The sequence below is a fragment of the Bacillus rossius genome, chromosome 2 (assembly GCF_032445375.1).
Source record: "Bacillus rossius redtenbacheri isolate Brsri chromosome 2, Brsri_v3, whole genome shotgun sequence".
In the NCBI taxonomy this organism is placed as follows: Eukaryota; Metazoa; Arthropoda; class Insecta; order Phasmatodea; family Bacillidae; genus Bacillus; species Bacillus rossius.
The window spans coordinates 115,630,999-115,658,022 of record NC_086331.1 but is presented as its reverse complement, the minus strand read 5'-3'; the positions used below and the strand labels follow the sequence as shown (position 1 = coordinate 115,658,022).

The window sequence follows — 27,024 nt, the reverse complement described above, 5'->3', positions numbered from 1 at the left end:
AGCACAGTGACGTAGAAAAAACGTGAAATATACGTTGTTTAGGAAACCTGCTGACGTTAAATCATCATCTATTACACGTATATTCAACGTTTTATCAACGTAGAAAGAACATAGAAATGTCCGCGACAGGCGACGTCGCCAGATGGACGTTAATTCTACGTCGATCAGAGGACATGGATACCACGTCGGTTGGGTGACGTTGATGAAATGTCTATCGGAAGTCGTAGAATCTACGTGGCCATGTGGACGTGAATTCAATGTCAGTTGGTGGAGGTTGATTGCACGTTTGGTTGAGGCCGTGGATACCACGTCGGCTAGGCGACGTTGATGCTATGTCTATCAGAAGTCGTAGAATCTACGTGGCCATGGGAACATGGATTCAATATCAGTTTGTGGAGGTTGATTCTACGTGTATGTACAAACATACCAATTTTCTCAGGGAAAAAATATTTTTCTTCCTGCCAGTGATATTCTCTACATTGAGGCATGAAAATTGCTTAAAAAGCACATATTGGAAGTGTTCTTACAGTGCCTAAGAATGACATCTCAAAATTGATACTCATTTAAAATAGTTATACACTGATTTTATCCTCCCCCCCCCCCCCCCAGACCCTATACAGTTGCATTTAATTAATTTTTCTATATTTAGTCAGCTGTAAGCATCAGTAATTGCAAAATGTGTGTTTTTTTTTATTAAATACCATTTCAATTATTTTGGCAAATGTTAAAAAAAATATTTCACACTGAAACTTAAAGTATTAGTACACTCCATGACACAAATTAATTTAAAACATTGGGTGCTGAGTAACCTTAAAAAGTGTGAAGAGAATATAACATGATAATTAAATATTTTCACAAATATAACTTTTTCATTTTTTTTACAAATTACCACTCAAAATCACTTAAAACTGCTTATAGGCAGAAAAAAATCACAAGTGGATATTATTTACATAATATTCAAAGCAGTTGAAAACAAAACAATATAATTAAAAATATCAAAAATTGGCAGCATGTTGACATTAACAATTTTTCTAATGACACGTATTTGAGGGTACAAGCCCAAGCCATAATTTTTAAATAATATTTAACCGACCGGTTTCCCAGTTAATAGGTACCTACAATGAACTTATAATGATGACTGGTGGCCCATATCACAAATAAAAACTAAACAAAAATATACTTGCTTATTAAGAGTGCTACATGTAGAGTTTATAAAAAAGGCTCTTTTTCCTAAGCATGTTTTTTTCTATAAAAAAAGTTTTATTTTACAAAAAAAATGCTCTTTTTTTCATACACAATAAAGATTAACTGTAAAGTATGGGCTACAGTATAAAAAAATGGAAAAAAACAAAAAACCCTGAAAAGTGGAGGGAAAAAAAAACTAGGAACAATTTTTTTTATAAAGAAAAACATTTATTTTTGAGGTAAAAAAAACACACGCTTTTTTTTTCATTTACAACACTAGCTACATCTCTTCTTCGCATGTTTTAACCAATTAGAAATAATGATGGACACTTCAGTCTCAGTAGCAGATGGATAATGGAAACGAACCACCCCTGAAAAAATTTTTTGAAGGTGAATGAGTTCCACATCAAAAAATATTGTTTTGTTACAGGGAATCAGTGCCTATACTACTAACATTTATTTTGGTATTTTGTTGCTTTTACATTATATTTTAAGGCCTGATATCACATGGGGTGCATTATGACAAATTTTCTAAACTCACTATTACAATAATTATAAATGCAGATGAATTTACTAAGTATGTGAACGGCCAAAGAAAAAATTGAAATTACAAGGGGTTTAGCATATCTAAAAACTTTGGAAACGCCAGGTCACAGATTTACCATTCTTGGACGTGGCAGAGAAGGAAGAGATCCAAAAGGAGTGGCAAAAATAGTCATAACAGTAATTTAAATCCTCTGCTAATACCCACTCTCGCTTGCTTCATAATTTACTGCACAACAATAATTCCCATGGCAGCATAATCAAGCTACACATGAAATTGATCCTCAGCTGTACACAAATACACATCTGTTTATACTTGACTAAGGCACTGCAATTATTAATTTTTAACTAATTGAAAAACATTTTTGGCTAACCAAATTAATACTGGCTACTCACTCATAACAACATGTGAAAGTTCCAATTTTCGGAAATTTTTCTTCCCTTTTGCTCCCAACCAACTGTACTCTGTAGCCAGTTGATTTGTCAACATTCTTTTGAGCAAATTTGTGACACTTCCTTGTAAGTGATTTCCTCCAATTACCTTCAGCGATAATATCTACAAAAAAAAAAAAAAAGACAAAAATAAAAATTTCACAAACACATTCATAAGAAATAATATTTCGAAATTAATGTGTAACAAAAAAACAAAAATTCCATTTATGTGTAACAAAAGTAAAAAAAAAAATTCATTTAGCATCTATAGTACATTAGGTACAATTACATATATGTAAATTTACTAGGCATTAGCAAAGACTTGCATAAGACCTGTCATAAAACTGAGGTTGTCCTTGCTTTCAGAATAACTGGATAGGCTGCCTGTTCCAGGTTCAGTATCTACACTGTTGGCAACCTGCACATATTATATGTTTCACCTATGTTGTACTTTGAAATTTTATATGAAACATCAAAACATCAAAATGACACACTGTTTTTAGGTTGCCTGGTTTTTCTCGATGGGATATGAAAATAGACATTACCCAAATTGTTAAAGAAATCCACTTGCGTGATATTCTAATAAAACTATGCAGAACAGTAATCATAAATACTTGGAGTGATAAACTAGTTTTTCATTATTGACTGTTATTAACCCCCCCACTCCTACCTAAATTTATAAGTTCAACAAATATGAGCATGTGTAAATCATAGTGTACACCAAGTTAAATGTGAATGTTAACCCAAATGTAATAAGTTTGTATAAAAAAATTATGATCATAAATGAAATTTGCGAAATCAGGAATGACCTGTAAAATATACACACCTTTCACGAAGGAATAAAATAGGTGATGTAACAAACTCAAAAACAAGAAAAATTATAAAAACTTATTTTGTTTTTCCCTGTGGCCATCCGGCCATTTACATCATACCCTAACTAAACATTGGAAGAAAACTAATAACATACGTATGCTTTTTTTTTCTCCCTTCATCTCTGCAACAGAGTCCTCCTAAATAAAATTGTTAAAAAAATTCGACAAGCAATTGTAAATAATTAACACAAATTTTATTTCAGTTATATAGAAGTACATATATGTTAAGCAAAATATAAAATACTTGCCAACTTATCACAAAAGGTAGCATCTTTTAGCAGCGATTCACAGTGATCCACTTCTTCAAATGTCTTGAGAGGAAACAATTTCTGTATGCAGACTTCTTCATCTGTTACTACAACCTTGTTCCTGTCTCCCAATGACATTAATTTTTCTTCCAGTGAATCCACTTTATAAATTAAATGATTCAACTTGCGCAAAATAAGTTTGTGGAATTCTGAAAAACAAAGTGCAATTGTATAATCATTTCAGACACAATCAATTAGGTACTAATTTTCTTTTAAATTTCTTTACAAATTATAATACTTTTCCTACCTTTATCAATTTGATTTTCTGTACCACTGAGGCTCGTACCACTAACTGCCCTCAATTCTTGTGTTGGTACAGTCACAGAATTTTCCAATGGCAGCACATCAGAACTTTGAACTTGCATAGTTGCTACTGCAATTTTTTTTCCCTGTGGTTTTTCTTTGCAACTGAGTTGAGTGGAAGTAGCCAATGGCTTGGTGAAATGAGGGGCAGCAGGAAAATGTGATAACAGTGACTGACTCTCATCAAAATCTGTCTCTGAAGAACTAGACTCCAAGATTTTTTTTGCTCTAGTCTGTCTTTTCTTCCTCTTGCTCATTATGTCATTATCGCTTTCAACATCAGAAAATCGCTCACAACCACGCATCTTTTGAATGGCCTTTTCATAACTGTCTGAAATTATAAAAACATGAAAATTTCTCTTAATATAACCAAAATCATTCGTTAAACTTCTGTATAGGTAGTCCAAGATAAAAAGTAACATTTTAAGAGAGCCCATTAAGAATCTCAGGCATTAACTGCATACTTGTACTTAAACTTTTACTGTAGCTGTCTTAACAACTCAAATTTAGTTTCATGTACTTACTATACAACAATTCTGAAATAAAACCTTGGCAATGACATCAAAATTTTTAATTTATTACAAATGAGTTTATAGAAATAAACCTAACCTTGAGATCGGTGTTAACGTAAACATTTTCACTAAACAAAGTTGTTATTTAATTAATTTTTGCAAAGTAATGCTTCAATGCACTCTAACATGCACTCGTGCTCACAGACACACAATCATAACTTACTAACCTGCTGCACCAAAATTCCTGATGACTTGATGAACATGCCAATCCTCTTTTGGTTCCTCCAAAGAAGTAACAGACTTAATTACTTTGTTTGGGTTCACATATGAGGGCCACTTACATCTTGTGCCATCATCACAAAGCCACTTGGTTGGCACCACCTGCAGGCCATCCTCAAATTCTATGATGCTAAAAGTCATTCCTTAGCAAAAATAAACAAATATGTTATTTTAAGGTTAGCAGACAATGTTTATCAGGAAAAAAAAATTATGTTCAAGGAGAGACCAAATCTGAACTCAACAATATATTATTCCAGTTTTTCACTGACTACTGTGTGAACTTCAGATTCCGCAAAAAAGGTGTGATCTGACATCAACTCAGTAGGCCTAATGCTGTTCAATTGCAGAGAGAGACATTCTGTAACATTATGATAAAATGTACATTTAGGAAACTGTAGTGTGCAACAATGGGAACACAACTATCATGCCTTTTATCTTCATTTTCCAACATTACCCATGAATCATATCAACTGGCCACATTTGCAACTCTTTTTCTTCTTTCATGATATTGATACTCAAGATCTTGGAATTACAAGGTATGGAATATAAACACTTCACAGGGGTGTTTATGTAGCCTATGATGCAATGAGTACCATTTTCACAAGTAACAATATTCTGTACGGAAACTATAAGACCATTCACAAGATAGCAGCAATTATTTTTCAAATCACTTCTTTTAATGACAGTTGTGCTTTTGTGTAACATTTGATACTGTCTTCTTGGTTGCATTCCACTCAACAATGGACCATCAGTATGAGTATTAAAAAACATTACTTTATTCTCATCTTTGCTCAATAATGATGCATGATTTTCTATTTCAGCATATCTTTTTCTCAATTGTTCCAACGGTTTTTCATGTTTTCGAATTAGTCTTTTGATATGTTGCATATAGTTTTCATACCTGAATGCACTGAAGGTATCAAGCGGCCCAAAACACAAAACATCATCTGCTAGATGTAACAGACCATGGATGTTGTAGGACATTGTTTCTTTGCCATACAGTTTTTCAAAATTATAAACAAAATGTACTAACAATTTATGTGCATAATCAACATGACTGTTTGTGGCTGAGGGTCCAGTGAGAATGGTTATTGCTACATGAAGTCCTAGAAAATGTTTGAATTGAACAACTGGCAGTATCTTTTTCAAAACCACAGGTCCAGAGTACAAAAGAAACTGCCTGTATTCTGTGGCCTTCCAGTGCTTAAGCTCATGCAGTGATCGTGGTTTACGAGAAAAATCATCCGGTGCAGAGCCCCTAAGCACCAGCAAATCTTCACTAATTGCATTGATTAATGTTGAAGACAGACGTACTGATGAAGGACCATTAGTCCACATTCCAAGAAGTTTCCTTACAACACCCAAACAAACCAGATGCATATAATCTAATGGTACGTTGGAAACTGGGCCAAAATGTGGAATTCCTTGAAGAACCGTTCTACCTAAATGATGTTCCTTATCACTATGTTTTAAAAAATCATCATCGGTTCTCTTTGTAAAATTAATGCCAGGAAAGCACACTCTTCTTTCACAATATTCCCCAACAACAGTACATTTAGTACAACTGTTATAGCCACTGTGACCTTTGACTGATAACACAAATGATTTTGCCGGTGCATCACATATAACTGCATGAACACGCACCGGCACTCTTCGTTCACTATCCAGAATACCTTCATTTATGATACCAGTTACTTCCTGTACAAACTTGTCAAGAAAGATATTTGCATTATCAGGCTTGGTATTGCCCTGGTATGCACCAACAATGAATACTTTTTTTGTTATTGTAGCTGAACACAATATTGGCCAAAGACAACTTGATGAGGACCTTGATAATGGCAAACCATCTATGCAAATCAATAGCTGCAGACACTCTACATTAACTTTAGACATTTTAGCATCTCTCAAAATAACTTTACATGTGCCGTGTAAACCAAAATGACAGTATTTTCCTGTTCCCAAATCATTTACTGTAATTGTTCGGGGAGTGGCCAATAATGAACGTGCATCTGTTGGGAGATCTTCATGTAGCCCGGTAGCCTTTAATAATTTCAACAAGCTTGTTACAGCTGCATGTGAAACATTGTAATCTAGGGCCCAACTGGTCAAGCCTGTTTCCAAATTACGTTCACAAACAGATTGTGCGTAATTTACATAATCTGAATCGGAAGCCATGCAAGTATCTTCTGAACATGTATTTGCAAATACACTGTCTGCAAAAACATCTGACCCTGCTGCAACACATTTTAAGTGTGTTCCTAAATCCGTTTCATTACAAATTTCTGGTAGAGTTTTTATTTCTAGTATCTCGGAATGTGCAGATTTTTCATTAAAAGGTTCTAGTGCATTTGCTTCGCAATGTGATACTAAAGTTGTACCATTTACACCACCATAACTTATTTGGGAAAGCTGTCGAGCCGATATTGATTCGACTTCCAGGAGCTCTATATCTGTTTGTTTGCAAATTCTCCTTCGTAAATGCCTTTCACAAATAGAAGATTTATAGTTGCCTTTTCTTTTCGTAGCCATTTCCTAAACACACAAAAACAATATGTCACTATAGTGACATAGTCATATTACTTAAAAAGGCCTACTAATAGATTATTCCCTACAAAATAATTTCAACATGGTAGCAAATTTTTTTATTCTGAACTTTTATCAATGTAACTTTGTATTTGTGACAGAAGCTATATATTTTAAACATGGTAAAACAAAACTAAATTTAATGTCTACCGATTCAAATTTTTGTACGTACTTAATATTATAACTTTACCATTTTGGATCATAATGAAATGTATAAATGGCGATTTCTCCTAAACTTGTCCTCAGACGAGACAAAATAGTACGTATTTTAAATCATCCAATAGAAACCCTTCAGTAAAAAAAATAGTAATTGACGGCTACACCCAAGGTAATTGAAAACACTGTGCGATTTTGTCACTTGTAAGGTAAATTTCCTAACGTATTCATACGCCGTTTTTAGTCAGCATGTAAAAGTAATTACGTACAATTCATTTTGTACGTCATGACTCATGATCACAATATTAATATTACGGTAAAAGTTTCGTATTGCGTATACAAGGAGATACCTTCATTATGATGGCATGTTATTGAAGTATACTTAATGCAGCTGTACTAACCTAACAAACCGTGCTAAATCACAACAGCAAGCATCATGTACCACAGCATCAATATTTACAGGATCGTGTCCTCAGGATCAAGTGATCTCCTTAGAGACGCAATACGAAACTTTTACCAATATTACAAATAAATGTGTGACATCATAAGAATAATAGTTTATATGAATTTATGGTACCTACATTAAAATACGGTAAAACTGGAGAGTAACGATATCTGTTAACAGAAAATATTAAAAATCACAAAATAGTGTCATTTTGTGCTCCTTAACTTCCTCTTTTCATTAAAGGTGGTGGAGATAAGAAATTCCAAATATTTAGGAGATATAGCCATTTTGGTAAAACTGGAGAGTAACATTGTGTTTTTTTAAGGAAATACCGCTAATCTACATATTTACCCAAATATTACCCACAATTCTTGTATTGATACTGCAATGCAACTTCAAAGTATCATTTCAGTAGGTTAAAGTGAGCCACTGTCCCTATTTTGACCTGTAACCATTTACCACTGCAACAGGAATCATAAACATGCATTATTCCGATTTCCTACGTAACAACACGCAACGTTACGTACCCAACCTAACTTAACCTTTGTTTAGTATCGTATTTGATTTCATTTGAATTTTTATTTCATTCAATAAACCATACAATGGTATAGAATATGTCAAAAGAAAATTACAAATAAACATGAATACAACCACATAAACAGGTACAAGAAAAGTATTAAAAGCATTACAAAATTAAAATAATAAAATATAACAGCTGCTCTTTCATGAATAAGCACCTATTTTGTATATATTCTACAATACACCTGCGAATGCTTTTAAAAACCAACAAAATAAGTCCTCAATATATTATTCACAAAAAGTGACGGGAACATTTGTGTACACAAGCCCAACATGTTATATTCGGAAACGGCCGTACGTGAAGTGTGTCTATGGAGGTTATGTATACAACATTGGAGATAGGATTCGTAAATCCACAACATAAATATACACTTCATCATTCTAAACATAACAAACAAAACTGCATTAAATAGTACCTAGCCGTTACAAATCTAAACTTACCAAACTAGTCCAAAACAACACCAATAACCACGGCCGTGCCAATAACATACCAAAAACACGCCATTAACAGGAAATGAGCAAATGACCAACTGCGCAGAAACAATTCAAACATCAGTTGAAATCTAATTTTTAAAAAATACTTATTACATTTAGTAAAAAGGACAATGAACATTTAATAATGTTATATTATTATAATTTTACATTAATTAATTATACAGTTATTACTTTCTAAAACTGAACATGATGGTCGAAAGATAGACGTCATACCGACGTCGTGTAGGCGACTCGAACCTCAGAGAAACAGAAAAACACGTCGCTCCGACGTGGACAATGTACACTTACTTCATGGTTTCAAAGACCACGTCGATTCGACGTCGGTTTTGGTGACGTGACCACATTTCGACATTACCACGTCGATGCGACGTTTCTTACACCAAGTGTGCTGTATGGGAATTGACCTGAAACAAGTTAAAAATAATTGTTTTTTCTTCTTTTTTTTTCCAGCAAAAATCTCCAAGAACATCTGCATAGAGAGTCAGTTAAAAGTTTCATGTATTGTATATATTATATATTTATATATATATATATATATATATATATTTTTATTAAAGTCTACTTCTCAGACTACGTTGTTATTTGTTATTGAAAATACCCCTTTGCATCTTTGCCTCTATTGTTAAGTATTCAAATGGAAAGAACCTGGTTTGACCTGGTGTGGCTTTCTGATTATGGTTATACATGGTTCTTAACTTACTTCAGGTGCATTCTTGGCTGGTTTCATAACATAGATCATAGAAGTTACAATCCAAAACCCCATTGTCTGTTTGAATAAGTTTCTCTATCTCTAATGACTTCATTGTTGACGAGTTAGGCCAAACTAGCTACCTTCTATTTTGTACAAAGTATAACTCGCCATTCATATTATTTTAAAATTTTGTACTGCATATTATAAAATTATTTATATTATTTGTTTACAATAAATTTGTGATCTCATTTGAATATAGTTTGTGTGGAAGTACTGTTGTGTTAATATTATTTTGTGTATTTACTTTAAAAATTTGGATTTTAGAGACCCTATATACTAGTTAATAGTTTAAAGTAAGTTGTAAATTTTCTATCGCAATACCAAATCATCATTCTTTAATGCTTATTGACATCATTTTAGATAATAAATCGTTTACCTACATTTAGTTACGAGAGTATTACATCCGCAGAAAACTTTGATTTGTGCCATATTTGCCCGTAATAAATTTCGTCTTTGTTAATATCTTGTCATATAAACATTTAAAAGTTATACACTAGCAATAATATTTATTTACTGCTAGGCTCCGTCTTGCGCTGCCTTTTTTTTTTATCAAATCAAAATAAATCACAAGTGATACGAATATAAAATAGCTAGATAGGGCGTCTTAAGAGCTTAAGAGCAGTTGTAGTAGAAGGAGCAAACTACGTAAACGAAATAATATTATTAAAAAAATTACTATCATCTATATAACAATTTTATATTTTAATTGATAAGTTTGACGTCGTACCGACCATTGCCGTTAAGCCCGTGCTCCGCACCGCCAGTACCGTATCCCGTTTTCGGAGCGCGCCCCTTGCCCAGCCGGATTGAGTCAGGCGAGCGCCTCGGGCGTGACCCCAATAGACATAATGAAATTTAAAGGTACGGAACCCTGGAGGCTCGAACCCATAATTCAATTAAGGGAAAAGTCATTAGTACGAAATTACTAATTACCCGACATGTAATAAGTGCGTCGTAGCCACTCCGGGCGAGTACACCACGCACGGAGCAGACAACAAACCTCATTAACAGTCACCGCGGCCACTGGCCTTAGTTAAAATGCCCGTGACTATGATCAAGTCAGAATAGGAGAAATCCCTCTAAAACAATTCGCAGTGGGACAATATGTTAGTAAATTTACAGTCGCCAACTTGATGTCACAATTTAAATAATTAAATACATTAAAACCATTGTTAAGCCTTAAGCACCCAATTACCAGGTGCTACATTTTAATTGGGCACCTGGAAAATGTTTTAACTGGTAATAGAGTAAATTAAATTAATATAAGTTTTTTGATGCCGACTCACAAAGAAGAGAAAGTTTCTCTTCCTTGCGAGGCGACCATGTCCGGCAGTCTCCAACCACTCCTCGCCGGGAACAGACGTGTGTCCGTGGGCAGCATCCAAGTTTTCTTTCTTTGATTATTTTTTTCTGTACTAAATCTTTAAATTTAAAACCTTTTGTTAATTCACCGCTGCCCACGTCGACTCGGCGCGTATTTTGCGGAGCCGGGCCTATCCCGACCATCTTCAATGTGATACCGCGCTATGTATCGTATCACAGAACGTACGGTACTGGCCGGCTCCAGCGAAAGTGTTTATAGGACTCCGTGCATATGCCTGCCGGCTGCACACACGTAAGTGTTTCGCCGAATTTAGGAGCCCGCTCATAGAGCCCCCCCTGCACCCGTTAACTTTCGGCGCTGGCCGTCTCCAGCGAGCATCGACCCACGTCCCGCGAGACTGCAGCGGTAACCATTGTCACGTGGTGTTGTTTTTTTTCCCCTTGTTAACAGGTGTTGGTGAGAATTTTTGTAGCGGGGCTGAACCGCGGAGCGGACTTGTAGAGCGTACCGTGTACCCACATAGACCCCCGGTGAAACTCCCAAATTAAATGTATTCTCGCCAACTCGTATATCATTTTCCGTAATCTCCCGTCCTCCACACGGCTGAGCGGCCTTCACAGTCAAGGTAGAACCATTCAGGTTACATTCAAGCTGTGTACCTGGCGGGGCACGCGGGGGCAGAGTACCCACGACCCAACATCAACGGCCTAGCAGCCCGCTAGCCTGGCGCCCCTCCGGACAACAAGAGCATCGCGACGCCCATAGCGCCCGTCAGGTACCCCCCGGACCTTTCACAGAGGTCGGGTGACGGCAAGTTTGATTGGTTTAATTTTGATTTATACTTTTTAATATAATTTGTTGTGTAAATGTGTAGTTTTTTTTAATAAATATCAAAATCGATTTTGTTTTGTTACCTTCCTGTAAAAACATTTTTCAGATTCTGTGACTTTTGAGGTTACCACAGCTCGGTAAAGTTCTATATTGTATATACCAACAACAACACCGGAAACAAGATGGCGCAGGGTGATGGGCAGAGCAAAATACTACCGCAACCAAAAACATCATAGCCAAATGAAAAAAATAGTCAAAAATACAAAAGCAAAGCAATTAATAAACACAGAGTATTATTACCAAAACCCGCAACTATTTTTTTCAAAGTAATATAGAGATTATACTCAACCTACACAAATAATCTTACAAATGAAATATTAAAATTATATTAATTCATTGGAATAAAATTAACGATTGTCCGAACATAACACAAGATTCCAATGTTAGCTAAAGGTATACTTTACAATTTGTACCATCCACAATATTAACCTGGCCCGTGAGATCTTCTGTATATACTTTTACCAACAAAAAAGTGTGCCGAATCACTGAAATAGCCTGCGCGTAAATGCTTCAACTGAATAATTTTTTTCTACATTCTCAATCAAGAAAGAAATTGTTTTATAATAAGCATACAAAAGTGTAGGGTCTACTCAGTAATTAACCTGAAAATATTTAAGTTTTAAAAATAAGTACTTAAAAAAAACACTGACTAATCATGGACCACAGTGCCAGATTTTTATAATAAATTTTAATTTATAGGGATCAAACTAAGGATTGTCCACACATTACTTACTATTCCAACTTTAGCCCAAGTCTTTCTTTACAATTTGTACCATCCACGATTTTAAGCTGGGCCGTGAGATCTTCTGTATATACTTTTACCAACAAAAAAATGCGCCGAATGACTGAAGTAGCTTGCGCGAAAAGTGCTTGAATTGAATAATTTTTTTCTTCAATGCCTGTCAAAAAAAAAAGTTTTACAAAAAGCATACAAAAGTGAAAGTTCTACTCAGCAATAAACCAGAAAATATTTGAGTTAGAAAAATAAGCACTTAAAAAAACAAAAACTAATCATTGACCACTGTAGCCAGATTTTTATTATAAATTTTAATTCATAGGGATCAAACTAAGGATTGTCCACACATTACTTATTATTCCAGCGTTTGCCCAAGGCTTCCTTTACAATTTTTACCATCCACAATTTTAATCTGGGCCGTGAGATCTTCTGTATATACTTTTACCAACAAAAAAGTGCGCCGAATGACTGAAGACGGCGGCGCAAATTTGAGCTTGAATTGAATAATTTTTTTCTTCAATGTCAGTCAAGAAAACAAATGTTTTACAATAAGCAAACAAAAGTGTAGGGTATACTCAGTAATAAACCAGAAAATATTTAAGTTTGAAAAATAAGTACTTAAAAAAAAAAAACTAACTAATCATGGACCACGGCAGCCAGATTTTTATTATAAATTTTAATTCATAGGGATCAAACTAAGGATTGTCCACACTTTACTTATTATTCTAGCGTTTGCCCAAGGCTTTCTTAACAATTTGTACCATCCACAATTTTAAGCTGGGCCGTGAGATCTTCTGTATATACTTTTACCAACAAAAAAGTGCGCCGAATGACTGAAGTAACCTGCGCGAAAAGTGCTTAAATTGAACATGCTTTTTATAGAAAAAATTACGGAAACCAGAATTTTTATGGACTGCCACTATTGTATCTTCAACAAGTCACTGGCCACTCAATGTTAGGGAAGCTGGATCAATTTGAGCTCTTGTCTGATACAATAAGTCTTTCAATTGGGAAAAGTGACATTGCAATGTTAAAGAGTATTTCTCAACGCACATTTGTTTCATTCCCATTTATATTCCACTACTACACCACCATCTCACTTCATTTAGGCTGGTCAGACAAGTTTTTCGTTTAGTGAGGACAGCCGATTCCAGTCCAGTCTCATTTATGTTGAGCTTGTGTGAAATGGAAAACAATATGTCGATTATAAAGCTATATGATGAATTTGTATTAAGACTGCATTGTTTCATATTTAGACCCTCTGTAAATTAGTATGTGTGTGTTTAAGAAGAAAAAGACATTAATTATAACATAAAATTGTTACATGTATTTTGAGGGTTTTCAAGCACACATTTTTTTCTTGCAAATGTACAAATCATAAGCACCAGCCATATATACTTACTATAGCATTAAATAAGGAGAAAAGTACATCACAATACGAGCACAGGTCAAGTCTCATGGCTGTTCATTATGTTAATACCGGTTTCCTGTGCAACATACAAGTAGGAATTTTCTATTATAATATGTTAGTGTATTGTATATAGGTATATTAGTGATGTAGATGCATGCCTGCCTGCCACTATATCACATTCAAATTCCCCATTAAAATAAAATGCAATGGACAGGAACCATGGACACCAGTGCTGGGCTTCCTATGACATTCATGTAAGTTTCATTCACTTTGCAAGCATACTGAAGACTTATTTAAATTTTACTTTCATGACCATAATTTGTTTTTAAAATAATAAAATAGTTTGTAAACTTAATGTTAGGCAAGTCTGGTACGCTGACCTGGGAACACATCTGATGTCTAATTAGATTAATTAAATTATTTCTTTAACTTGGTTCATATATATAAAATTAGCTCAGTAGGGTGGAGAATATGGTTTCATTAATTTACATGAATTGTTGGATTTTGTTGGCAGGCCTTTTTAATCTTACATTAGAAATTATAAGTAGATTTTTAATTGGTTTTTCAGCAATTGTACAAGCCAAATTATTAAGTAATATAATCAATTATCATTACATTAAAAACGACAAAAATTTACATTATATGCCATACCAGAGCACATCTTTAAAATAATTTCAAACAAAATAATATTACAATATCTATTTTTTTATATAATCAAAAAACGACACATTACTAAGGACAAGCAAAACTTGACGAAAACAAGAAGATACGAACAAGATCATATCAATCCACCGATTAACACTTTCTAAGGGAGTGGTCAAGGGGCATTATGCACTAAGTGATCAAGAGGAAGTGTACGAGGGCATGCTGTGATGAATTGGAACACAGTCACTGCACTTCACTGCAACTAGCTGACCAATGCAGCTGTAACATTATGGTATCTATTAAAGTGCAATACTATTTTAAATTATAAATATACCCTCAGTCATCCTAATTTCCAGAGGTATTTTAGGTCACATGATACATTTTGTATGTATTTCAGAACATTTATGGAAATATTTCGGTTAAATGTTTCAGAAATATTGATGGGACATTAGTGGAAACATTTCAGAAACATTACCATTTGATGTTGCAGGGAGGTTTCATTGAAATATTTCACAGGGCGGACATTTTGACGTTTCTGAAATATATCCGAGATGTTTCAGGTAGGTTGCGAAATGTTTCAAACATGTTACAATGTTTCAAAAGTTATATTTCTGAAACATATCTGTAACATTTTGTGCTGTATGGGTAATTTATCCCTAACCGAACGCCCGCGCGGACGGAGTCGCAGGCACAGCTAGTATAAATATTGTTACGAGTTCGTGGGGAAACAGGGTTCGTGAAGGATAGCCCAAATAATTATTTTATGGTTTTCTCTATTTACAGAACTGATTAAATATCCACACTTGATATCTGTCCACAAGTCACTAATTGCTCTTCAAGTCCGCAGTTCACCTCTTCACAGGAGCAAGGCTCAACAGCGATTCGCCCCTAACCTCGCACCTGTCCACTCGCAGACTCGTCCGCCACTCAGCCGCGCACTAGGGTCCCGTCACTGTCTTCGCACAGTCTTCGTTACTGGAACGCCTCTTCACAATATTTAACTTTAAAGCTTAATAAATATACAACAACTTTGGTATGAAGATAAATCTGAACATCATCTGTGTACATGTGATATTGGCAAGTTTTGAGGCATTTAGGTAAGTCATTAATAAAAATTGCAAATATAAGTGAACCAAGAATCTAACCCTGAGGAACTCCCGATTTTACAAGGAGCCAACAGGACAATTCACTATCAAGGGCGACACATCGGCAACGACCGCTAATATAGGATTCGAACCAAGCCAAACTCTATGAGAGAAGTTGTAGAGAACTGAAATTTTACTTAGTAAAAGGGCATGGTCTACCGAATCAAAAGCTTTACTGAGGTCAAGCAGCATTAAAATCGTTAGTACCCCCTTATCAATAAAACGACGTATATTATCCATAGCAATAATTAGGGCAGTAGTGGTGCTGTGACCAGGTCTGAAACCTGACTGGAAAGTATCTAAAAGATTTTCTTTTCATAGGTATGTACAGTTTGCTGATGCACCAGGTGTTCAAGAGCTTTGGAAACAGCAGGTAGGATGCTTATAGGGTGGAAGTCTTTGGATTATTCTGGAGACTTAATTTTTGGAATTGGTTTAATAAACGAGTACTTCCATATAGTCAGATATTGACCTGTAGTAAGTGTTGCATTAAAAATTTGCTCCAACACAGGTACAACAAATGGTTTGTCATTACCAACCGCATCACTTTTAATGCGACGCAGGGCCTTCGCAACATCTAAGCACGACATAACCGCACGTTTTATGTGTGATGCACAAGGTTTGCAGGAGAAAACTTTTGATATGTTACTAAAAAAATGTTGATTCTACCACTGTTGAAAAATACAGCGTTATTAAAAACCTTAGTTCCCTAAGACCGAAATTTGCCCCAACCCGAGCAACTTTAGGCTCCCGCAGTACAATACGCACTACGCCGCTCGGAACCTTTCACCGGTCATATCAATTGAGTCAGAGCAATATACCATTTTAATGCTTAAGAATCATGCAACAATCTTTTCTAACGTCTTTTAAGTCGGTCCATTCAGGTTTATGTTATCTGTATTTTCATTAATTTTATAATTAAATATATATATATTTCATAATATGAAACATTTTTCAATTATATCACGTTGAATAATATATTTAGAATAATTTTGTTTGGTTTACTACAGTAATAACGTTTACGGAATGCAATATTGTGGAGCACTCAAGAAGCTATTATTCAAAGTTCACTTTACCTTTTTGGTGTAAAGCACAAGGTTTGCGGAGGTTAATTTCACATGTAACTAGAAAAAGATGATATCACAACTGTACCAAATCTCAGTTAGGGGTGAATATTTCATAGGTTACAAAACCTGGATTTCATGGGAGCGAAAGTCACCCCAGCCTTTGCAGCTGTAGCACTGTCGCAATACGTACACAACACTGCTACACTCGGATCGCTCTAGCGATTTAATAAATTACACAAGCCTCTTCAAATATATCACATTTCAGCTTACGAAATATGCACAAACTTTTTTCAAGGTAATTATTACATCGGACCATTAATTTTAATGTGATTAATATTTTTATGTCATTGACTGAGATAAAAAAAAAAACACTTTTTTTATTACTTCATCAATTTCTATCATACCTTTTATACTAATATTTGGCACATGTTTTAATATAAATGTGTTAAATAGTGTTTCTAGATTATTTTGATGCATTTATGGAGAGGCTATGTTAAAAACTGCGTAAATGAGAAGCAATTTAATGGACTGTTGTGAGTCGCTGTCATCTGGGACCTAACTGCACGTTTTCGGTGATACACACAATGGCTACAGCGGTAAACATTCGATATATTATTTAGCATAGTTGACTCTACCACTGTGCAAAAATTCATCTTTGGGCAAAATTTTCACAAACTATTGTTTTCTGGGATATAGCTTTCCTGTAGCCTAGTCTGAACCCAGTTAACTAGCCCCGGGGGAAGGTCAGTGGGTGGCCCTGAGTGAATAGGCGACCGTCGCACGAACAATGAGTGAGCGACTACAATGATGGACGGCGAGGCCCCTTCAGGGCTGAGCACGAGCGAACGGCCGGTTACCACGGTCGGGAGGTCTCTACGACCGACAGCCCCCCTCCCTCCCTAGTGACCAGGGGCACCAGTACCCGCGGGTATTTCATGCGCTCAAAGGAGCACACGTACCAAAACCGCAGCCGTGATGAAATACAGGTAATCACGGCTCCATCGCCGAGTATCACCGCGCGGTCAAGGCGCCCAACACTCGGGCCCCCTTCAGAGGGACGAGATCCCGCGCAGATTCGTGCTACGCGGCGTGAATAGACACACCCCGACCGACTTCCTCCAGGACTGTCTGTCTATAACTTGTGGTTTCTGGAAAACCGCGGGACCAGGCAGAAGAGAGATGGTGCCTCAGGCCTGCGATCATGAGCGCATTCGCGCCCTACGCGAGCTCGCAGGCGGCTCATAAGAGTGGACGCTACAGGCGTCCGGCGCCCCACGCAGTGCAGCAGGTGCCAGCGCTTCGGCCACTCACAACAGAATGAACTCGAGCTAGTCATTATTTCAATCATGACAATACAAATAGTTTAAACATAATTTCCAACATGGCCTGCGTTCCCTTTCTCTCGTTTTGCTGGCGACTCGTTGGCCACTACTCTGGTAACAAAATAAACTCAGTTCAGGCACGAGTAGGCAAAAACCATACACTGCTCCCAGTCCACGAAAAATCTCTCTCATACCTTGGCCATAAGATAAACACAACAGGTCTTAAAGAACAATCATCCTCGGTGAGCTATTAATTAAACCTAATGTGTAGCTGGTATTAAAATACATAAACCACATGGAAATTACATTTATAACTTATATATTATTACGACAGGCTGCCCTCTGAACACTAACAGTCCTAATAATACAGGCAGCCTCAGTCCTTTTTAACTTCGCTAGTTCACGAAGAGACCAGTCAGTCGACGCCAATATAGGTACTCGGGCGGGCAATGGGTACTACTGCCTCTCGGTCCGCGGCTCAGCGATATGGCCGCATATCCAGGCGATGGTTCATCTCGTCCAGGAATGCCTGAGCTTCTGCCTGGTCCTCTCTCCTCCTCTGGGTCCTGGGCGCAACCCCAGGATCAGCCACGACCAGCGGCCTGGACTGCGACTCGCTCGCGGCTCTGCTACTCGCTGGTGACCCGGTACCAATTCCAAACCTCTCCCTGGACTCCGGGTGTAGGGTACCCACTGCTGATCAGCAAACGACGCTTTAAGTTGTGGTACTCGCCTTGGTCCTCAGGCGAGTAGGGACTCACTAGGCAGGTGGATAGTTGGCAGACCTGGTTCCAATCTCCAACACTCGCTCAGTCTTCTTGGTCGCTATATCACGGCCGTAAGGTGTCACATGAAACCAAGCCTCACGTAGCCAAACCCACCGACACTCGTGCAATGTAACTTAGCCTCACACTAGAAACTGAGTGAATCACTCCGACGGCAAGTAACTGTCCAGGGTAATGATGTGACCGTAGTTCACATCTTACAAGGCTGTAGGAAGATATAAGTTATAAAAAAAATATTTAATAGCACAATAATTGGTTAAATTCACTGTTTATTTTACAGTTTATTTTCAGTGGTTGTGCACAATAGTTTTCTCTCAAAACCGCTCACTTGAAAAGAGAGTTATTATTAAAGTAATTATTTATTTAGAATCGTTAACTTGCATTAATGACTTCGGTTGTTTCCTAAAAATAGTTACATATTAGTCCAACACTAAAATGATTTTCAATATTACACCTTGTGTCATACAACTGTCGTTGCTTATATTGTGACGAAATAAACTAAATAACAGCTGTAGGTATTTATTCAGGTAGTGTTTTTAAAACAGAATAAAAATAAATAAATAATTGAAAATATATTATTTAACAAAAGCTTTAACTTAAGTTATTTTATAAAAGTGATAATGCTAAATTATCCTCAAAAACTGAAAAATAATTGAAATTAGAACAAAATTCGTGCTGCCTACTTCAGTCATCGTCGCTGTCAGTTGTATGTACAAACATATAAAGTAAATGTAAACGCGAAGTTAAAAAAGGAGGATTAAGGGTTTTGTTAGAAAAGCATATGGGTATAAATGGGTGTATGTGTTATGTTCGGAAAATCATTTATTTGATCGTTTTCAGTGAATACATGTACAGAAATTTATTTAGCAATGTTGAATTAATTTTTTTTACAAACAAAAAAAATTTATGACAAGTTCTATGATAAAGTCAATGTTAAAGTCAATTATTTTTATAATAATGTTTTTTTTTTTTAAATATATCAGTGATTTTAAAAGATTAAGAGAATACATAATATGTTTCACGAATGCTACTGCAGCCATTCAACGCACTCAGTTTATAGTAAAATTACAATAAAAATTCTCAAATAAACCATTTAAAATATTCGGATAGGCAATTTATAATGTAAGCCTTTGTGTAATCTACAAACAATCCTTGGTTTGATCTCTATGAATTAATAAATGCATTATACTTACTGGTTAAAGAGATTAATATTAAGTTAGTTATTTTAATAGTACGTTTCTTTAAAACAAAAATATTTTCCCGTTTAAAGACAAGTAAATATTTCGCTTTAGTATGTATATATTTAAACGTTTTTAATTCATTAGATAATGAATAAAAATTCAATTTAAGCATATTATGCGCAGATTACTTCAGTCATTTTCCACACTTTAGTGTTGGTAAAAGCATATACAGAAAAACTAACGACGCTGTTGAAAAATTTGGATAGTGAAATTTGTTAAGGAAGCCTTCAGCTAAAACCTAATCTGTGTGTAATGTTCAGACCATCCTATGAATTAATACGGTAAATGCATAATCATTTCCGAATGCAGAGGATTATAATTACTAAATGTTTTTTTAAGAACGTTTCTTAAACAAATATATTTTCTGGTTTATAAATGAATAAAAATTTCCCAATAAAATGTAATTATAAGTTAAAAATTAAATTTAAAAGAGAATGATTTAAAAAAATATATATTATATTCAAGTAGAAATTTGCGCAGTCTACATCAGTCGTTCGGCGCATTTTTTGTTGGTAAAAGTATAAACAGAATATCTCACGGCCTAGCTTAAAATTGTGGATGGTACAAATTTTAATAAAAGCCTTAAACTAACGCAAGAATAAAAAGTTATTTGTCGCTAATCCTAAAATTCATCCCTATGAATTAACATTAATAATAATTTCTGACTGCAGTGGTTCATGTTTGGTAAGTGTTTTTTTTTTTTTTAGTATTTATCTTTCAAACCCAAATATTTTCTCGTTTATTGCTGAGTAGAACTTTCACTTTTGTATGCTTATTGTAAAACAATTTTTTTTTGATTGAGAATGAAGAAAAAAATTATTCAATTCAAGCACATTTCGCGCAGGCTACTTGTCATTCCGCGCACTTTTTTGGTGGTAAAAGTATATACAGAAGATCTCACGGCCCAGCTTAAAATTGTGGATGGTACAAATTGTTAAGAAACCCTTGGGCTAACGCTGGAATAATAAGTTATGTGTGGACAATCCTTAGTTTAATCCCTTAGAATTAAAATTTTTAATAAAAGTCTGTCTGCAGTGGTTAACGTTTAGTCAGTGTTTTTGTTAAGTACCTATTTTTCAAACTTAAATATTTTCGGGTTTATTGCTGAGTAGAACCTTCACTTTTGTATGTTTATTGTAAAAGAATTTTTTTTTTATTGAGCATGACGGAAAAAATTATTCAATTCAAGCACATTTTTTGCAGGCTACTTCAGTCATTCCGCGCACTTTTTTGTTGGTAAAAGTATATACAGAATTTCTCACGGCCCAGCTTAAAATTGTGGATGGTACAAATTGTAAAGAAAGCCTTGGTCTAACGCTGGAATATAAGTAATGTGTGAACAATCCTTAGTTAAATCCCTATGAATTAAAATTTATAATAAAAATCTGGCTGCAGTGGTCCATGATTAGTGAGTGTTTTTTTCCAGGTACTTATTTTTCAAACATAAATATTTTCTGGTTTATTGCTGAGTAAACCCTTCAATTTTGTATGCTTATTGTAAAACAATTTTTTTCTTGACTGACATTGAAGAAAAAAATTATTCAATTCAAGCTCAAATTTGCGCAGCTGTCTTCAGTCATTCCGCGCACTTTATTGTTGGTAAAAGTATATACAGAATTTCTCACGGCCCAGCTTTAAAATGTCGATATTACAAATTGTAAAGAAAGCCTTGGTCTAACGCTGGAATAAAACGTTATGTGTGGACAATCCTTAGTTTGATCCCTATGAATTAAAATTTATAATAAAAATCTGGCAGCAGTGGTCCTAGTTTAGTTAGTGTTTTTTTAAATACTTATCTTTTAAACTTAAATATTTTCTGGTTTATTGCTGAGTAGAACCTTCACATTTGTATGTTTATTGTAAAACAATTTTTTTTCTATTGAGCATGACGGAAAAAATTATTCAATTCAAGCACATTTCGCGCAGACTACTTCAGTCATTCCGCACACTTTATTGTTGGTAAAAGTATGTACAGAAGATCTGACGGCCCAGCTGAAATTTGTGGATGGTACAAATTGTTAAGAAAACCTTGAGCTAACGCTGTAATAATAAGTTATGTGTGGACAATCCTTAGTTTGATCCCTATGAATTAAAATTTATAATAACAATCTGGCTTCAGTGGTCCATGATTAGTTTGTGTTTTTTTTAAGTACTTATATTTCAAACTTAAATATTTTCTGGTTTATTGCTGAGTAGTTAAAAGTATATACAGAATATCTCACGGCCCAGCTTAAAATTGTGGATGGTACAAATTGTTAAGAAAGCCTTGGGCTAAGGCTGGAATTATGTTTTAATTTCGGACAATCCTTGGTTTGATCCCTCTGAATTAATACATACTTATTGGTTGGTGAGGTTAATTTTTAGTTAGAATTTTTTTAAATTACGTTTATTTAAACCAAAAATATTTTCTGGTTAAAAAATATTTTGGACATTGTTGTTTGTCCTCAAATTGAAGTTATTTTTATTGATTTCTGTCTTTTTAATATTTAAAAATGTGTCTCAATAATCTTGGGTTGATGTTTTTAAACAGGTTTTTAGTGTAAAACCATCATGGATTCCTACAGTTTGTTTATGTTGGTGTTGGTCATATACATATGGAACTTGACCAAGGTGATGAACACAATAATATAACATCCAAGGCGGTGTCTAAGCGAAGTGTTATTAATTGCCGCTATTGTAGTAGAAATACGTGTTTAAAATGAAATGGAGTGTGTTAGTTTTGATGTAATTAATAAGTGGTATGACATGTTTTTTTTTTGTATGATGTTCCACCCATTTATGCCAGATAAAAGAGTTTATTTTAAACTGACATTTTGGTATAACCTAACCAGAACTATTTAATTTTTTTTTCGTAGAAGGAACATTAGCAATAGTTTGTAAATATGAATGTGGGCGAGAACTTAGAACAGTTGACGAAGAATTCGGAAACAAAAAAGGATGGTGTACCAACGGGAGGCATTACCACCGAAAGCTTTCGTGTTTGTGAACAAGAAAAGAGTGTAACTCCCCCAACATCGCTGTCAACTTGTACATCCAATACCCAGACCAAGAAAAGCTCATCCTTTCAGATTACAAGTATTACAATTGGATCACGTTCAAGTAACGATGGTGGGGATGATTCTGCTGACGACCTGGATGAGTCTCATACAGATGACATGTCTGATGTTATTGATAATTCCAGGATAACTGACATAGAAAATGAAACGCCAAGCTTCTCGGAAGATACTTTTTCAAAGGAAGATGTGTTTTTCAATCCCACTGGCACATCTGTTAGTGGTGCGACTGTTATTCCTACAAGTTCTCAGTATGGTTTAGCTATTGTTGGAAATACTGAAGCACCTACTAGTACTAGTAATGCTCCGTCTACAACTGTCACATCTAACACTGTAGGTAGCAGTGATGTGAGAGTAACTTCAACTGAAACAACAAGGCCAAGTGTAATGAGTGTACCTAGCAATACTAAAACAACAGAGCCTCAAACAAAAAATCCTCCACGTAATGACCGCTTCAAAGTGGTGAAAATTGAAAGTACTGAACCATTTAAACGTGGTAGGTGGACTTGCATGGATTATTTGGATCACTCGGCAACTCATCATTCAGTAATGAATATAAGATCTACTGAAGTAATGGAATCATTAATGAGTGGGACAGTGCACTATGTTGTGGCTGACATGAAATCTAAATACAAAGCAGGGAGTGATAATGATCCATCAAAAATTTTACGAAGTCCAATTTCAGTTGATTACCAAGCCATATCTGCGATGTTGGGGCAACAGAGATCACATTCTGGAATTTCTGCCTGCCAGACAACTCCAGCGACATTCTGTCAGATGTCGTCTGGTCAGAACATTACACAGCGTGTTCAAACACCCAGTGCACAGCAAGTTATTCAGCCGCAGACAGTACAACAACTTCGTGCTGCAACAGTGCAGGCTGTCAACCAACATTTCCAGCAGCAGACTGTGTTTCAAGGCTATCAGAATGTATCAGGGGCTCAACAAGTGATTCAGAATGTATCTCAACCACAAATGACTCATGGAATGACTGCAAGGCCCAACTTACAGCAGCAGAACATACATCAGCAGAATGTACAACATCAGCAGAATGTACAACATCAGCAGCAGCAGCAGCAGCAGCAGCAGCAGCAGCAGCAGCAGAAGAACATACATCAGCAGCAGAACGTACATCAGCAGCAGAACTTACATCAGCAGCAGATGCTGCAAAACCAACAGCCCCAGAACATGCAAAACCCACAGAACCTGCAAAACCAGCAGAACCTGCAAAACCAACAGAACCTGCAAAACCAACAGAACCTGCAACATCAGCAGCAGAACTTTCAACTCCAGCAGCAGAACTTTAATTACCAGAAGCAGCAGCAGCAGCAGCAGCAGCAGCAGCAGCAGCAGCAGCAACAGCAACAGCAACAGCAACAGCAACAGCAACAACAGAACCTACATCATCAGAGTTTGCAACATCAACAGCAGGGTTTGCAACATCAACACCACCAGAGCTTACAACATCAGCAGCAGAGCTCAAATCATCAGAGCTTGCCACATCAACAGCAACACAACTTACAGCATCAGCAACAACAAAATGTACAATATCAACAGCTAAGCTTACATCAGCAACAGCAAAGTTTACATCAACAGCAGAACTTACAGCACCAGCAGAATTTACAGCACCAGCATCAGAACCTGCAACAGCAGAACTTGCAACAGCAGAACTTGCAGCAGCAGAACTTGCAGCAGCAGAGTTTGCAGCAACAGAATTTACAGCAGCAGAGTTTGCAGCAGCAGAATTTACAGCAGCAGAGTTTGCAGCAGCAGAATTTTCAGCAGCACAACTTGCAACAGCAGAATTTACAGCAGCAGAAATTGCAACAGCAGAACTTGCAGCATCAAAACTTGCAGCAGCAAAACTTGCAGCAGCAAAACCTGCAGCAGCAAAACCTGCAGCAGCAAAACCTGCAGCAGCAAAACTTGCAGCAGCAAAACTTGCAACAGCAAAACTTGCAACAGCAAAACTTGCAACAGCAAAACTTGCAACAGCAAAACTTGCAACACCAAAACTTGCAGCAGCAACAAAATTACATTCCTCAGCAGAGGCCACAGATGACACAAACAGTGCTAGTGCAGCAACAGCCAGTCATGCAGCACAACGTGATGCTGCAACCACACCAAATACCTCAGCAGAGGCAGATGTCACAGCAGTTGATGCATCAGCCGATGGGTTTGCAGCCACAGTTTGCACAGCAACAAAATCAACTTCAGCCACAAGTGATTCAGCAACATCATATTCCAGCTCAGCAGCCAGTTCAAGTTCAATACTATATGACACAACCCAACGTGAGTGGTTTCGTGGCACCTTCCTCTGGAAATGTTCAGTTGTTGCAGCCTGCACAGGTAGTTGTGTCATCGTACTCTATAGTCTCGCCAGTGTATTCCCCTCAGACATACACATCAGGTGTACCAGTCTCAATATATCAGGTTGCAGGTAGCATTGGTGCAGGATTGCCAGTAGTCGCACAGAAGCAGCTTCCCCAACAAGTGCAACAACGTCCACAGCAGCAGACCATACCGCAGCAGACTGTACAGCAGCAGAACATGCAGCAGCCCAGGCAGAATGTTCCTCAGGTGCATCACTCACCGCAAGCTGTAGCACAGACGCACATGCAGGTTCACGTAGCCAACCCTCCACAACACAATGTGCAGCCCCAGCAGCCCCAGCAGCAGCAGCAGCAGCAGCAGCGTGTCCCTGTCGCAATGCACAGCCAACAGGCTGTTGCTGCTGCACCAGTGATAGGTGTCCAGGTACCAGTACAAGTGTGCCCTGTAATATCGACACCCGCTCCGAATCTTGTTCAGCCACCGCACCCGTCCTCAGTTCCGCAGTCTGCGGGTTTCAGGCCCTCGAGTGCCGGCACTGCAGTGCAGAACCAGAGCATGGCAGCCTGCCAGCAGCAGGTTGCAGTTTCACAGGGAGGTTATGCACGTCAGCAGAGCGTGCATGTGGTGGCTCAGCAGCCACAAGGCCCAGTGCAGACGACGTATGTTCAGCAGCCACAACAGCAACGACAGGTGATGTCACCACAGTACCAGGCACAGGGAGTCAGTCAGGGGCAGAGGCAGGGAATGCCTGCAAGCCAGCAGTACATTAATGTCGGTGCGACCACATCTGCCATCATTACCATTGCTGGTGCTGTGGCGCAGACATACTCGGTTGCTGCCAACACTTCTGCCTTGTCTGCCCACTCAGCCACCAGGCCTGCCCAAGCTGTTGTGGCGCACAAAAACGTTGTATCGGAGCCAGCCCCTGGCGTGTCACATTCCAGCAGGGATCAACCAGCGAAAGCTGCTGATTCGTTTCCTGACAGTTCTGCTAACGTGGAATCGCAGCAAGCATCTGCAGTATCAGATGATGTTGAGAGGTAAGTCTCCTTTTTACCAGTAAATGTAATTGTAGTGGTAACATTCTCAAATTGATCAGGGTGTTGTCAAGATACAGATATTATGTCATTAACTTACATAATTTGTTTATGTCACTGTGATACATAGCAGATGTAGGTATGTAACTGTGAAGTTTAGGGGCTTTTTAAAAATAGGGTGATATAACTAACAAAAAAATATATATATTTTTTTATCTTTAATTAATATAGTTAATACTGTGTTATTTACCTGTTGCACATAGTGAGGTAATTCTGAACAAGAGCCACTTTTCTGTAAAAATAATAGTAACAATTCTAAAATGATTTGTTTTACTTCGTGACACGGTATTCAATCATTATCCCAAGAGAGTGTGTGATACTACAAGTACATAGTTTACTAGTAATCAACCTTTTTATAGATTTTACGTTAGGTACATTAAAAATAGTGTTAAATGTGACAATGTTTGGTTTGGTTAGGTTATGTTAGCTACATTCAAATTTCTTTAATAGTCTGGATGGTTGATTTGGTTAGGTTTAGTTAGGTTAGCAACTTTTAAAATACTGTAAAATTATGTGAATTGTTGGTTCTG

General features: G+C 36.6%; 2 protein-coding genes across 5 annotated transcripts in view; one reads left to right on the top strand and one right to left on the bottom strand.

Moving 5' to 3' along the window:
• Positions 1 to 1,407: 1,407 nt before the first annotated feature.
• LOC134529655 (uncharacterized) lies at positions 1,408 to 20,247 on the bottom strand. Of its 4 annotated transcripts, XM_063363974.1 has the most exons (8): positions 12,747 to 19,950; positions 12,392 to 12,557; positions 8,981 to 9,096; positions 4,383 to 4,577; positions 3,588 to 3,974; positions 3,281 to 3,489; positions 2,125 to 2,284; positions 1,408 to 1,556 (listed from the first exon to the last, which is right to left on the bottom strand). In XM_063363974.1, exons 4-8 carry the CDS (start codon positions 4,573 to 4,575, stop codon positions 1,462 to 1,464), a joined length of 1,044 nt encoding a protein of 347 aa, XP_063220044.1. In that variant the 5' UTR covers positions 4,576 to 4,577; positions 8,981 to 9,096; positions 12,392 to 12,557; positions 12,747 to 19,950; the 3' UTR covers positions 1,408 to 1,461. The 4 variants fall into 4 exon arrangements, 1 of the variants encoding a protein (XP_063220044.1); XR_010074653.1 differs by lacking the exons at positions 1,408 to 1,556; positions 2,125 to 2,284; positions 12,747 to 19,950 and adding an exon at positions 19,963 to 20,247 and having other exon boundaries at positions 3,205 to 3,489; positions 4,383 to 9,096; XR_010074652.1 differs by lacking the exons at positions 1,408 to 1,556; positions 2,125 to 2,284 and having other exon boundaries at positions 3,205 to 3,489; positions 4,383 to 9,096; positions 12,747 to 19,952.
• A 517-nt stretch (positions 20,248 to 20,764) lies between these two features.
• The window catches only part of LOC134529654 (putative mediator of RNA polymerase II transcription subunit 12), a 69,790-nt gene continuing 63,530 nt past the window's right edge, over positions 20,765 to 27,024 (top strand). Inside the window, exon 1 of the mRNA XM_063363973.1 lies at positions 20,765 to 26,437. Coding sequence (XP_063220043.1) covers positions 22,893 to 26,437 — 3,545 coding nt within the window. The 5' untranslated portion in view covers positions 20,765 to 22,892. The remainder of the gene's footprint in view (positions 26,438 to 27,024) is intronic.